General features: G+C 38.5%; 1 protein-coding gene across 1 annotated transcript in view; it reads right to left on the bottom strand.

The window, feature by feature from the left end:
* ZNF536 (zinc finger protein 536) overlaps positions 1-14,401 on the bottom strand; it is a 184,226-nt gene that overhangs the window by 128,487 nt on the left and 41,338 nt on the right. Inside the window, exon 2 of the mRNA XM_053953232.1 lies at positions 300-452. Coding sequence (XP_053809207.1) covers positions 300-452 — 153 coding nt within the window. The remainder of the gene's footprint in view (positions 1-299; positions 453-14,401) is intronic.

Genomic DNA, 14,401 nt, shown 5'->3' on the forward strand with positions numbered 1-14,401 from the left:
GTCTGAAACCAATAGGCTTATGCCTATTGAAGGACAAGGGTAATTGAAGGAAACAGTGATGAAGCAGGGAAGGAGACAGAAATAACCTCAACTGGGAAAAGATGATTCTATTAAAGTGGTCTTTATCCAACAACACATTCCTTGTGCTTTTATTTAAGACTGTCATACATCTTTCTCAAAAGACTTTCTCCAACTAATAAGTCCAAATCTACAGTGGGAATTAAGGCTCCTAGGCACAGTTTATGTTAACCCCCACACACACGAGGCTCGTGCCGACAGTGCTCACTTGTTCTTCTCACCTGTGTGTATTCTCAAGTGGACCTTTAAGTGGTGGGACGTTCTGAAAGTTTTTCCACAATATGGGCAGTCTTTCATGGCAGAACCAAGGCTCCTGTCTCTCAGTAAAGCTGGCTGCTGGACTCCTACAGATCTCCCAGCTTCTTCTCCAATGTCTGCAACACAGAAATGTTCTCACATCACTTCAGCACATGTCAGAAGTTGTTCTCACTAAAACTGCTAACACAACACAAAGTTAAACATGTCAATACTACACCTGTCTATTTCATTCTTTAAATCTGACAGAATGCTGACAATTCATGTATTTTCTTGTTATTGTCTTAAATTATTTCATCTTTCCCATCATGATTTTAAGCAGCATATGGTACCTTTATATACTGAATTATACAAGAAAAGAAACAGCTGTGTCAGCAGCTGGTTTGATTTCTTCTTTTGCTTGGTTCCTATTAATTTTTCCCCAAAAGTTTGAGATTGTTGTTTTGTTGAATCTATTTAATTTACAAGTATTTTGAAAACCTGTAGGCTTTTATAGGGAAAAAGTTTGCACCAGTATAATAAAACCTCCTAAAACAAGAGAATTGCAGTGGCAGGGAGTCCAACAGCACTGACAAGGTCTACATGCAGAGCTCACCAACTTCCTCTGCAACATCTCAGCACTGGAATTACAACAGGCAACCCAGAGAGTGGCCTAATATCATGTGAAAAACAATGAAAAAACTGGTCAGATGAGGGGGAATTCCACCTCCCTCTCACCCACAGCTCCTGTGTTTTCTCCTTCAGAGTTCACAGCTACACTTATTCTTTACATCATAACACAATGGGTGAGACTCCAGGACACCTCTTCTCTCTCCTGATATAAAGAAACAGTCATTTCAGCCATCTTGAATGAACTGCTTTTATCCAAGCAGGCAAGGAATAAAATAACTTACAAAAGACTGACATAAAAATTGCAAAAGAAAAAAAAAATGGAGGGCATTAAAAAAAAAGTAATTATTCAAACCACACAAGGCTCATCCATCATCTTGCACACAGAGGGTCATGTAATATCACTATAAGCATCTATTCAGTATCACTATAAGCACCAATGCATGATGTCACCAAAAACCGTGGCAAGTGTTGAAGCTGTGACCCAGATTGACACTCCTGGCACGTCAGGAGCAGGACACATGGACACAGCATCACACCCTGTGCAGAACTGAGCTATCTGGGTTAGATCCAGGTGGGGAGCACAGAGTTAAAACCTGCACACAGAGTCTTCATTATTTCAACCATAAACTACTGACTAAAAATGTTCTGTCTTTACCCATTTGATATGTAACTAAAGCTGTCAGGAAACATAGTGCAGTTTGCACAGCATTGCCTTTTAAAAGGAAGTAATGGGACATAAGAAAGACTTAAATATTTGGCTCTAATAAAATTTATTCTCACAGTAACAGCAGAGACCCAAATACCATGTTTCTGGAAAAGGTAACATTAACAGGCATTTCAGTATGTATTATAAAATTGTTCATCTAACCTATTTTGCTTAAAGCTGAAAGAAGGAGATGATAGAGCTATTAAATACATATATATATATTATAAATATATATATGCTTATCTCAGTCATGTATGTAATCAAGCTATTACTACTTTTCAAAATGTAAATCTGATAGTTTTCACATCACATTCTTATTTAACATTTTCTGACTGTTCTTAGACTGCAGAGTTAAAGCATAATATTTAAGTTAGAAAGCTAGTAAATGTAATTTTGAATTATCTTCAAGTACATAAAGTTGCATTCTTTAGGAGTCTATTTTGTCCTTGTGAGTCTAGGAAAACATATGTAGGTGCTAGCCTATAATTCCAATATCCCTAAAGAGTTTAGACTTTCCCTGTTTTTACTCCTCAAAAGTTGTATATAATTATGGCTTAAGCTTCTTTGGGAAAAAAAAAAAAAAAAGAATTCCTGAGTGCAATTATATTTTTCTGAAGTGCAAAACACAGAATGCATGATGATAAACTGCAGGATTTTATTTTGATTTTCAATAAATAGTATATGAACATTATAGATAAATATATAGATAAAGTTAACAAGCCACTCAGAAGGAATTTACAGAATAAGACTGCTAGCTATGTTTTGCTACATGTCACTCTAAATGATGGCCTGTTATCCATTTGCCTTTTATCTTTCTATCTAGAATATGTGTGGCCCAATAAAAAAGAATAAATTTGTAAGATGAACAGCTCTCTTTGCAGATTTAAGAGTCTAATTTTCACTTACACAAAATTGAATTTTTTCAAGGGAGCAAGACGATGGAGTTTACTCTAGCACTAATCCCTCTGAAAAAGCAAGCTGAAAACAACAATGAAGCAAAGAAAGATGTGGGTGGTCTGAAGAGTTCTCTTTTAGATTTAAGTAGACATACAGTAGATAGCTCCAAAGGCTTTACTCCAACAGGGGCCTTACCTTGAAGAATTTTTCTTCCCACAGTGAAAGCATTCCTAAGACTTTAAAGCTGGGCTGAGGGGTTTTCTTTTGAATTCCTCTGCCCACAAAGCCCACCGAAGCGCTGGAGGCCATCGCTACCTGAATGAGCAGCTTTACATCTAAGTTCTTTTATTTCAAACAATGAAAAGATATGTTCAAGGCTGCCGACTCTCCCCATCAAATGCTAACCCAGCTTCTTACCAGGGCCCCATTTTGCTACATTGTACCTCTTTGTCAAAGCACTTAAGTTTAAAATGTGCTTAACTTTAAAATGTGTTTAAGTCTCACTGACTCTGCTACTGAGGTTTTCTTATGTTGAGTCTCTCAGAAGTGATCTGCGGAAACTAAGGATGAAAAAAGAAGAGACTGACAAGAATAAAGTTAAGAAACAAACTGAAGAATACAGACTATGCCAACATCAGAATATGTGGGGAATGAAAAATCCTCAGCTTTTCCCATAATCATGTATTCTACACCTCTGACGTCCACCTTCTCCTGTTATTTAAAGCACCTTCACAAGCAGAAAGTCTCAGCTCTGTTAAATTGTGAAAAAATATAGCAAAAAAGTAGTTTTACAGATCTGCAAAACTAGGATTGGCCTCCACAAATTAATTTATTATTTACTCAGGATTTTAGCTATGGTTTTGGGGGCTTCTCAATTCTGAGGATAAAAGATCAGGAAGGAAAGAGAACAGCTACTTATCTTACAGCCATTGTGGTTCTCTGATTTACGTGATCTATATGATGTGCACTTGATGCACATGGGATTACACTGGTTTTTTGTACTATCCATTTCCATTATAGGCAGGTCGGCATCCTGAATATCTTCCTGCCCATCCCAACCTTTCCTGATTAAAGTGCAGGAAATAAGAGACTAAAGTATGATATAGATGTATATACTAGATGTGAGACTTCCCAGCCTTGCCTCTGAACTTACTGTCACTGAGCTTTCCTTTCACTTTATAAGTTCACAGCAAAAGTCCTGGACAGAAATGTGGAAAGCAACATTCAGTTCTAAATATGAGAGTTTTTTTGTGCCAGTCTAAGGACAAGGAGCAGCTGTGAGTCCCCAGCTGCTCCGTGTGCTGTACCTGCTGGGCAGGCAGAGAGCACTCCCTGACCCAGGACAGAGGAATTCAGCCACAAAGCAGCTTCTGGGGAGGTATGACAGGGACATCTCTTGCACACCATGCCTCAACTGCACTTAATGTGACTGTGCCCATGTTCTCGTGGGGTAAATGCAAGGAAAGAAAGTTCACTTCAACGTCTGTATCAGAAGGTGGCATAACCAAAGAGCCAATTTGGCCAAAATGTGAGCAAATTGATTTGGTATGCAGACTGCCATAAAAATTAGCCAGTTCATAAGATCAGTATTTGAGGGATTGCCCTTCTTCAGACACATGCCCAGTTCTCAGGAGAGAAGGGCCTAAAAGCCACCACTCCTCATCTAGCAGGGAGATCAGGTTGGTTCCACTTCACTGCCACAGGCAGAAAGAGTTTCCACAGAGACAGATAATCCCACAAACAGTTCTGGAGCCAGGAGCACTTTTACAGTAGAAGGTTAAAAGAAAGTGAGAGAGACACCAGTGAATCCTTTTTTTACAGTCAATATCTTACTGCTGGTTATCAGGAATGGTCTAGCCAGAAACAAGCCATGGCCACGGCCAGCAGCGCCCTCAGCACACAGATACAGATGCCACAGAAGAGAAATGCCAGCTTCAGTGGATATTGCCAGAAAAGAGAAGACAAACTTAGATGGACAGTGAGTCTCTGTACTCAAAGCAGAAGCTATCTAGGCAGTCATATGAAGAGCAAAAGGAAACAAATTCTTTGACATTTCCATATATATTCTGTATGACTGGTCTACCTATCTGGAATGAGCCCATAAACATGACTAGAAAAGGGTGGATTGCTTTTGTAAAAAGAAAACTGTTTTCACTTGGTTAGGCAGCAGCACTGACTTCAGCCATGATAGCAATCAAATTCTGAAAGGAACATCTACATATATGTGCCACAGATTTCACCAGAGTATTTATTTGCTGCGTGTATGTGAAGGTGCAGGGATTCACAAAGAGGTGCTTTCATGATCAAAGGAGCTAAATTGCAGTCCTCGTGAAGGCTAAATCATCAGTGAAGTCAGTTGGAGTTTGTCGACATAAGGTTTGCCAAATTAGCCAAAAACAGGCAATCACATGGAAAAGGTAATCAACTCACAAAATAGGTAATCAGACTTACAAGTATGTGTTTGGTCTTGCACAATTTTCAACATTATTAAAGAACCCTTTGAAAATGTGGCCAGCAACCTTTAAAGCTGCACGTAATCCCAGATTTTCATATATTTCTGAAATTCAGAATATCTGTAGTTCTTCAAGTCTGCCTGTGAAAGTTACTGAAACTTGGTGCAATGAGAAGTGGTAGTGACCACAGCTATTTTTTGATGACCCATAAACCACCCAGATTAGTCCATCTTGTGGAAGGAAATCTAATGTCAAGAAAGGAACTAGAAGATATTTGGTGTTAATCCTGTCACTGCTGTCAGCTTCTTGCAAGTGTGCCTGAACTCAACCACCTCATTCCCTGGGAAGCAACATAAAATATGCCAAGTTTCTGGGAAAACATGCTTTACCTTTCTTGCCTATTCCTAAGAGAAAGCCTTAATAATACTGAAAATAGTGTAAAATAGGAATATAATTAGAGATATAATTAATCATATTTTTCTGCCTACCTGAAGTAGCTTCAATTAGCATCATCCCATGTAAATGAGAACAGAATCTGGCCCTGTGCTCATAATTTGAAATTAGAACCCTATTAGGGGATGTCACTACACTTTTTTGCCAGTGAAGTTCATGGTTTAAAATGAAGGTTTCTAATATTACTAAATATTACAGTTATATTTTAGGCCTCCGGAAAGAGTTACTAATGTCTTAGGTCAGGAACAACTTGCTGTCTCTATTGTTTCATCCAGGATTTAGGTTTTATAATGACCATATAAGGGAATCTTAAACTGTTTCTATGGATTGGCAGAGAATTTGTTTAAACACAGAGCTATTTTAGAAGAGAATTGGAAAGGAAGCCTACTAGTGAGAAAGCAGCATTCACATTGTTTGTATTATTAGAAATAAAGATTATACAAAGGTTCCACTGGTAAATAAAAAGATACCACGTCTGACATGAGAATTCCCTCTTAGCCCTCTGAACCACACAGACAAACAACATGCACAAACTGCCCTGCCTCTGTTAACAATTAGTCACTGGCAGAGTTAAACTTAAAATACAGTCTAAATGAAACTGCAGTAAAAGGCCCAGAACCATTTGTACAGGGCAAGACTTGCAGCTTGTAGAAGTGAGCAAATGGCAGCCACGGCCAACACCTCGGGCTGCAGGGGAGTGCCTGGGTGTTATTTCAAGCTCAACAGGAAGGGAGCCAAAATATTGTAAACAATTTCTTAGTAACTGGTGATGCACACACACCTTAAGCCCACTCCTGGAACACCCTACATGTGAAGATTGGTGGTTTTCACACCCCATGGGTTCACAACACTTTGCATGGCAATACTGTATGTATGCAGTGCTGGTTATAGCTTAATGCTTTTCATTGTGGTGCTCTGAGACTCATGCAAAATCTGTATATAGCACAGAGAGACATTGATGGAACACTTCAACAAAATTAAGATTTTGTTAATCACAAAATGTTTCTTATCCTCTTCTTTTCATTCCAATCAAATTCCCTACAGAGGTTTTTTTTCTGCAGTTCTTAGCAGTCTTACTTCTCAATTTTTTTCTAAAATTTTAAAACCTTTTAAGATAATCACAGATCAAACACAGTTTCTGAGTACATCATTTTAGCTGTTTCATTTCTTTGAAGAATCGTGTGACCGAAAGACATAGAAACTCAGATTTAGCACTTAAAACACAGGGTTGTTTACTTTCCACTAGCTGACAGAGCTCAGTTTTGACCAAAAATTGAGCATGGTGAAAAAAAATATTTTTGAGAGAATATTTTTTGTATGAGACCTCTTTAACTGTTTTGTTTTGGGTTTTATTTTAAGAAAGAAGACATCTTAAGCACCTTACAATATCTTTCATTTAACAGTTGGCAGGAGGAAACTCCCAGATGAACACTGGCCTGTGTCTTTCTCTTTAACCAGCTGAGTGATCCAAGCTTTTAATAAAGCTGTTCCAATTATTGTAAAAGTCATCTAGTACCTTATAGCCACAAATATTGACAGTTTATTGCACAACGCATTCATGGCATTTGAAGGTCACATCATACATAATACATACACTTTTATAAAAGTGTCTGGAACAAAGAGATACATGATCAGCAATTACATCTTACCATTCAAGGGTATGATTTTATACTTATTGAAAATGAAATACTGTAAGAAATGCAAATTGTTAATAAAACACAAAATAGTTAATTTTCTGTATTTATTGTTTTATTAATCAGCAGTACCAAGTTCAGTTGTATAAAATCAATGGAATGCCATTCATGACTCAAGAAGATTACAGTTACATATCATTATCCTGCAAACCATCACACATATTCTTATCTCAGCCTGAGAAGAAGTTTCAAATTTTAATCTCACTACTGTACACATCTCCAGCCCTACTGAGTTCAATGTAACTTCAACACTTACATTTGAGTCAAGACTTCACCATATTGTTACAATATTAGTTTTGATAAAACTGAATTGGAATACAACTTAAAAGAGTGCTGAAGATTCTTTTAAAAAAATATATGCACATGCAGGCATGTCAAACTTCTTCACCCTCTTCCAGTGCCCCTGACTTAAGGGGCACAACGCGCACAAATGGTGCAATTAAAAGTTAAAAGTTTCAATGTATTCAGTCAGACCTGTGCACAGTCCTTCAATGAATTCAATGCATATCAGAAAAACACAGAGCAGAGTCATGGAGTGCTTGTTTTTGGTTAGAGTCTTCATTTTTTTTTAATGTTACTACTAGCTGCTGGAACCTCTAGCTACCTAATGAGAGATGGCTAGAGGCAGATGACCATGGATTACTACATTGTTCTCCACTACATTTTTGCCCCAATACCATTTTTGGCAGTTTGTTTCAAAACTGCAGAATACAAAAGCTTCTCTCCAAAGCCCTTAGCATGCAAAACTCTTCCACCATCCTACCCCTTCACTGGTTTTTCAGATCTGCCACTCCAAAATCATGACCTTGAAATCCTACTTCCTTAACCTGACTGTATAGCTGAAAGCACTTCCCATCCCAAATCACCTAGTTTGTCAGATGAGGTTCATGAAATTCCACTAGACTTGTGTTATCTTTCCACAGGAAAAGAGGAGGCCTTAGAAGTGAATGTACTTTGCCATTTATCAGAAAGTCATTTATCTAGCTAGCGCTAATTCTTGCTTTCTTCAGAAGAGCACACCTGAGCTGCCAGGATACCCTGTTGTACTCCTCTGTCCATAATGTGTGTCTTCTCAAGCAAAGCAGCTTTTGGACCTTTTGGACCAGCAAAGTTGGGCTTAAATACATATTCACGGATCTTTCCTTGTTTTTTTTGCCAACGGTCTTTGCTATCTATCCTCAAAATTTACTTTGGTGTCCAATTATGCTTCTGATAGCAAGGTTATCTCCCAGACCTTTCATATGACATACTTCATATGGTTTCCCCCTCCCTTTCTTAAAACAGGCTTAGAATATTCTGGAGTTTTACCAAAAGTTAGTGTGAACAGTAGTCTGTGGTTTTCAGCAGTTTTCTTACCCAAACCCTTGACTCACCTGGGTTAGCTTTGATCCTGTCACCTAAATTTGAAATGGGCACTTGATTACTGACCAGGGAGAACAAAGTCTTTCCAAACTTCATACAGATTGTATACTGCTTTTGGACAAAATTCCAGTGGGGAATCTAAGCAGAGAGGCTATCCAACTGGACCATCTTTTGGATTTGTATGTGTTATTTGTAGGCAGGTGTTCAGGTACCAGATGGCCTTAAAACCCATACTACTCAGGTTATAGCAGCTTCTACAAGCTGTCTGCATCATATTCCCATCTCTGAGATTTGCAGAGTGGCTACATGGAGCTTGATAAACACTTTTACCTAGCATTGCTCTCCTGATGCCAAGGCTAGATCAGATATCCAATTTGGGAGAGTTGCCTTACAGTCCCTCTTTAATTAAGTACTCCTGATCTCCCACTCCTGGGATGGATTGCTGCTGCTGATTAAGCTCCAGAAGTAAGGATCTGTGGAGGCAATTTCATGAGGGAGAAAATGAAGTTGCTAGCTAATCAACTAAAATAACCATTAACTGGACTTCTGTGAATGAATATGTTGCCTTCTCCTTGCTTCCACTCTTAGCCTGTTTCTTCCACACTGGGAGCTCTACAACCCTACAAACCAGAGGGGTAAGGGGTACTTCACCATGACCTCTATCTTGTTCCTAAAACACTTGTGAGACACACAGGACCATTTGGTACAGTGTGCAGGCTACACAATGAAGGATATCCAAGATGGTATCAGTAAACCATAGGAAAAATGACGAATCTGGGTGGAAGGGAGCTCTGTTGAATCTCTTTTCTCTAAGTTCTTCTCATGTTCCCAAAAATGCATTCTCTCAGACTCTAAGAAGTACAAATTAACACCCATCTCCCGGTAGTTTTTTAAATCCATTGATATTTGTTAAAATCTTTTGAGTACTTGCATAGAAATATTTATTAATTACACTAGCCAAGTTTCACCCTCAGTTTCTCGGTTAAAAAAATCCAAAAAACAAACAAATATTTTTTTTCAAGTGAGAACCACACACCTGCCTTCATTATAAGTAGCTCTCAGGACATCAGGCATCATTGGGTAAGTTCTTGCATACTATTGTTTAAGAAAACCCTTTTTCATGATTATTATCTTATCACAGAGTGGAAAAATCAGCACAGAAGTGCCAGTAGCAGGTCATCAGATTTTTATAAAAATTCATTCTACTAAAGAAAAGCATGAATTATTTAAAATGTCGCAGGAATGTCTTTCTGTAGACACTGGCAAGAAAAAATAAAAACAACAAAAGAATCAGGCACGTAAAAAGAACTATACAGGTAGCTAAATTACTAATTTCCCCCTCAACAAAATGAGAAAGAATTAAAGACTCTCATTCCATTTACAGATTACTGATTAGAGAGGTGCTGACAGAGTCTCTAAAGAGTGAATAATGTCATGGTGTGTGTTACAACATTTGGACTTTGATATGAGATGCTTTTCCAGTATCTGTATTTTCTTACTTTCAACTTTCCAGTGCTCCGTTCAAACTAAATGACCACTTTAAGTTAATATAAATACTTTTGTAAATAATTTTTCTCCCATTTAACTTCTTTGGTACAAGCCACTTGAGGATAATTTCCAACTTTTTTATCCATTTCACAAAAAAAAAAAAAAAGCTGTATTTGAATAAATACTTACAAGCAGCTCTAAACTGCTGAATCTACTTTACTAGCACCCTTTTTCTATAAATAAAATATGTTAATTACATGAGTTTTGCTGTAATGGAAAAATATTGATTAAATTCATTACATTAAATCTTGAGAAGGGATCCTTTAACTCTTTGGTATAGGTTTTTTCCTCATTGTTTTAACAGTGTACTGTGAGAATACTGAGAACATGATATTATCTGAAAGAACTCATTAGTTTTTTTTATACTAATGTATCTCAAAAAGTATTACTAGGTCAAATCATATCCATGTTTTGTAAAATAGCCTTAATGTACACGGATACCATAAAATGATATTTGTGGGTGTGCTGGTTTTGCATTTGGGCTATAAAAATTCTGAAATGCTGCCTATGGAGCTGATCTATCAATAACCCAGTTTTCTACTATGAAAATAGAATTTTTTTATTTTTTTCATCTGAACTACTCTAGTCAAAAAAAAAAAAAATTGAATGCTGTCCTCTGATTTAGCTGAGCTTGTGGCAATAACTGGTTTAGGCATAGGCTTCAGTATGCTGGAATGATCCTGAAACTAATTTTGCATGTGTTGGAGTTGGACTGTGGCCATGCACGTCAGTATGCTGGAACAGAGTTATCTAAATCCTGAGCCTTATTTTACATGTGCTGGTGTTGGACTGTGGCCCTGCAATCTTTTAGGTCTCCATCTGTAGCTATCAAAGCCAGGGTGTGCCCAGCCACTCGCTACTGCTCACTGCCTTCCTTCCACAGAAAAGCTCCAGGCTCACAACCACCCTCCTATACACTGGGGTCACTGGGAGCTCTTCAGAGTCCTGGCCAGTCTCATCAACCTCTCTCTATAACCTCTTTGTGGCCATGACCAGCCTTTTGCAGTGCATCTCACTAGGATCCTAGGTGGTTAGCAAGTCCCTCACCAGTGATGAGAAATACCAACCTCTTGGACAGATGTTTCCTCAGACTCAGCACATTAATTCCTTTCTCAATACCAGGTAAAGCAGCCCTCTCATTTTTCAGCAAGCTATGGAGCCCACAGTCCCACGACTGATGGAAGACCCTTCCTAATTTCCCAGCCTAAATGTTTTCCCTTCAGCCATCAGCCAAAGGAACTTGAAGCTCAGAAAGTCTAGTCCAAAAGCTGGTGATTGTTTACTCCTGGGGAAGTGGACAAGAAAAGATCAGGCCACACTAAAGAAACCCTGGCTTTGCACCAATCTGGAACACCAGCACAGAGGCAGGAATGGGGCCTGAGCAAAGCAAAGTCTCTGTACAAGGTCCTTATCATGACAAGGTGAACTGGTAGCCTCCAGGGACATACAGGCTGACGGCAGCAACGTACAAAGTTTTTGCAAGCCTTCTGCTTACTTGCAGCTCCTCCACATTAATCCACCAGTAAATACATATTTTAACCCATCAGAAGCACCTATAAAATTAGGAGATAATCCAGACTGGCTTGATTTGCACACACATTTCCCTACCAGAAATGCTGTCTCTAAGGAGCCCAGCAACCTGGAGCAACAAATTCACATAAAGGTCAAAATTAGAAATTTGAATGAAGATCAGGCATTCTTCTCTGGCTGGACAGACACAAGTTATCTCACTGTCTGTCTCAGAGACAGAGAGACTTATTTTAGAAGAAGGATAGTGTTCTATCTCTTAACTTATTAGCAATGCACTTTCTTCAAATTCCAACAGCAAAAGAAATTCAAAACCCAGGTAGTCTGCATGCACGGAAGCACCTTTTGTTTAATAAATAATTCAACCATGTATTCCTTTTTAATTTAAAAACGGTCTGACTGAACAGTCAACAGAGTGAACTAAAGTTGGCAAAATACAGTGTTGAAAAATTAAAAAGTGTATTCAAGGCCGTATTCATTTGCTTCACTCCTCATATACTGGAGAGACAGGCTGTGCTGAAGTTCTAGCTTTTTTCTTTTTCTTTTAAATTATACACATTCAGTCACATGATGCTCACTTGCCTTTGAAAGCTGCCTTGCCCTGGAATTAGTCTTTCTCTCTTTCTGTTACTAGTACAGCAGCTGCTGCTCCTCTACCTCATGAACATCATCAGAAATTCAGCCAAAATGTTCTCACCAGCTCCTCTGCCATGCCTGTGAGGGCCAGACTTAAACTATCCACCATCTTGGAAAGCAGAAATGCTGTAAAACCTTCTGAAAATATTCAGATCATCATCAGATTGATGGTCCCATATATCAATAAGTGTCTAGTGAGGTACAGGAAACACATCTGGCAGCAAAAATCTGCAGATACTGATGCATTGAAATCCATCCCAGGACTGAGTTTGTAACACACTATTGTAAACGAGTACAAATACTTGGGATCAGTCGAGTGCATTTGGTACTCACTTACTCTCTTAAAGACAGCCACAAGCTTATAGCATTATCTTAAATATGAATTTACAGGCTCACTTTTGTAAAATAAAATTGTTAGCAGTAAGTAGTTAAGAATAAGAAGGAAAAAAGCTAATGGACTCAACTCTTACGCAGCCTTCTGTACCATAGTTTCAAATAATTTCTTGAATCTTGGAGCAGACAGAAAGGAAAAGGCAATTCTGTGGTTAAACCTCCTTATTTCATATTTCTGGAGATGAATCTGCTCCCCCACATATCCCAAAGCAGAAGCAGGTACTTAATGGTTTCCTAACCCAGCGCAGCCTTTAAGCCTCTGCTTTGCTGAGTGTTTGCTTCCCATCACTCCGAATGGCTTTCCCATGTTTTTCATCCTCTCTGATTGGCACCTTCTGGAGCTATGACCATTCTCTAACCATCAGACAACAGCCACCAACATGAAATCCCAAGGCTGATAATGCTCAGATGACATTAAATGCTGACACAAGGAAATCTTATCTCAGAGAGGTCAGATATGCAGGAAAGAAGATCCTTACTGGGAAGGAGAATAGGGGAAACCTAACCCTTACAAAGTAACATTGCCTTTATAGAAAATGACTTGGCAATAAGATCTTTCAAAGTGGACATATTTATTTAAAACTCATGTTAGACCCTCTGCATGACAGAAATGAGTCACATATAGGATACAGAAGTTTCACAAGTGCATCCTGATTATTACACATCTTATGGAAGAAGAGCAGGCTTTCTCCAAATTTTCACTAATCTGAACACTAGTAAAATTTCCTGCAACATATAAGATGAAAACAGCAACCAGACCAGATAAATTTGTACAGATAGGAAAATTCCATTGCTCATCTTCCATTGTTCTGACCAAACTGCCTATGAATGATATGTCCAAAATGTATCTCTGAATCTGACAAAATATGAACAAATGCATCACTCTAACTACAGAGATTTAGACACAACTCCTCCCCTGCAAGTCAGAGAATCCTCAGGTTCTAATTTTGGCTGATTACTGGCTTGCACTGAGATGCTCTGCAATAAGAACCATGTCAGAAAACAGACTGATTTAAACCCTGAGAATGCAGGCTCCTGCATTTGTGCAGACACACGTTTCCATGCCTTTTCAGGATAGCAGTGGTGGGAGCCACTCCAACAGCCTGGCAAGCCCACACAGAATTTGGTTCATGACAAACTGGCTTGCACCAGATTACATTTGAAAGCTGTCTACAGTGGGACTGGCCAACCTAACAAAGTCATGCATGGGGTTGAGGAAAGGTGAATGGCAGCATTAAGTGGTCAAACAAAATTTAAATAATTCTAAAAATTCTACTAGCATTGGTTCTTTCCTGGCTACAAATTTTACAGATATGTGTCCAGTCATGAGAGTCATAGCTGTTTGTTTCAAAAGAGAGATTCTGTTGACTAACTAGGCAGTGGAGCTTGCTGATAGAAGCTGAAATATTATAATAAAGGATGGACAAACAAACAGTATCTCCCTACCGCTGCCATTTTTTCATCATAAAACTGCAGGAGAGTAGCACTGCGCATTTAAAACAAACAATGATGGGAAGATGGGACTTCAGAAAGGGAATTCAGATACCAGACAGGACACTGAGGAGTGTTGCACATCAGTGGAACTGATTCCAGAAAGGAATTGCTGAATAGTCCATCATCTGCAGTACTGCTCCAGTGAGTGCTGTTCACCAAACAGCAACATACTTCCTCTCTGTGTTCTAGGGTTCTTTTCAATTAATATTTGTTTTAGGTATGTTGAATTATTGCTCATCTACTAAGATATTATTTGATTTAAAAAAAGGAAAAAATCTTTTCTTCTTGGTTAC

The sequence above is a fragment of the Vidua chalybeata genome, chromosome 11, assembly GCF_026979565.1.
Source record: "Vidua chalybeata isolate OUT-0048 chromosome 11, bVidCha1 merged haplotype, whole genome shotgun sequence".
NCBI lineage: Eukaryota > Metazoa > Chordata > Aves > Passeriformes > Viduidae > Vidua > Vidua chalybeata.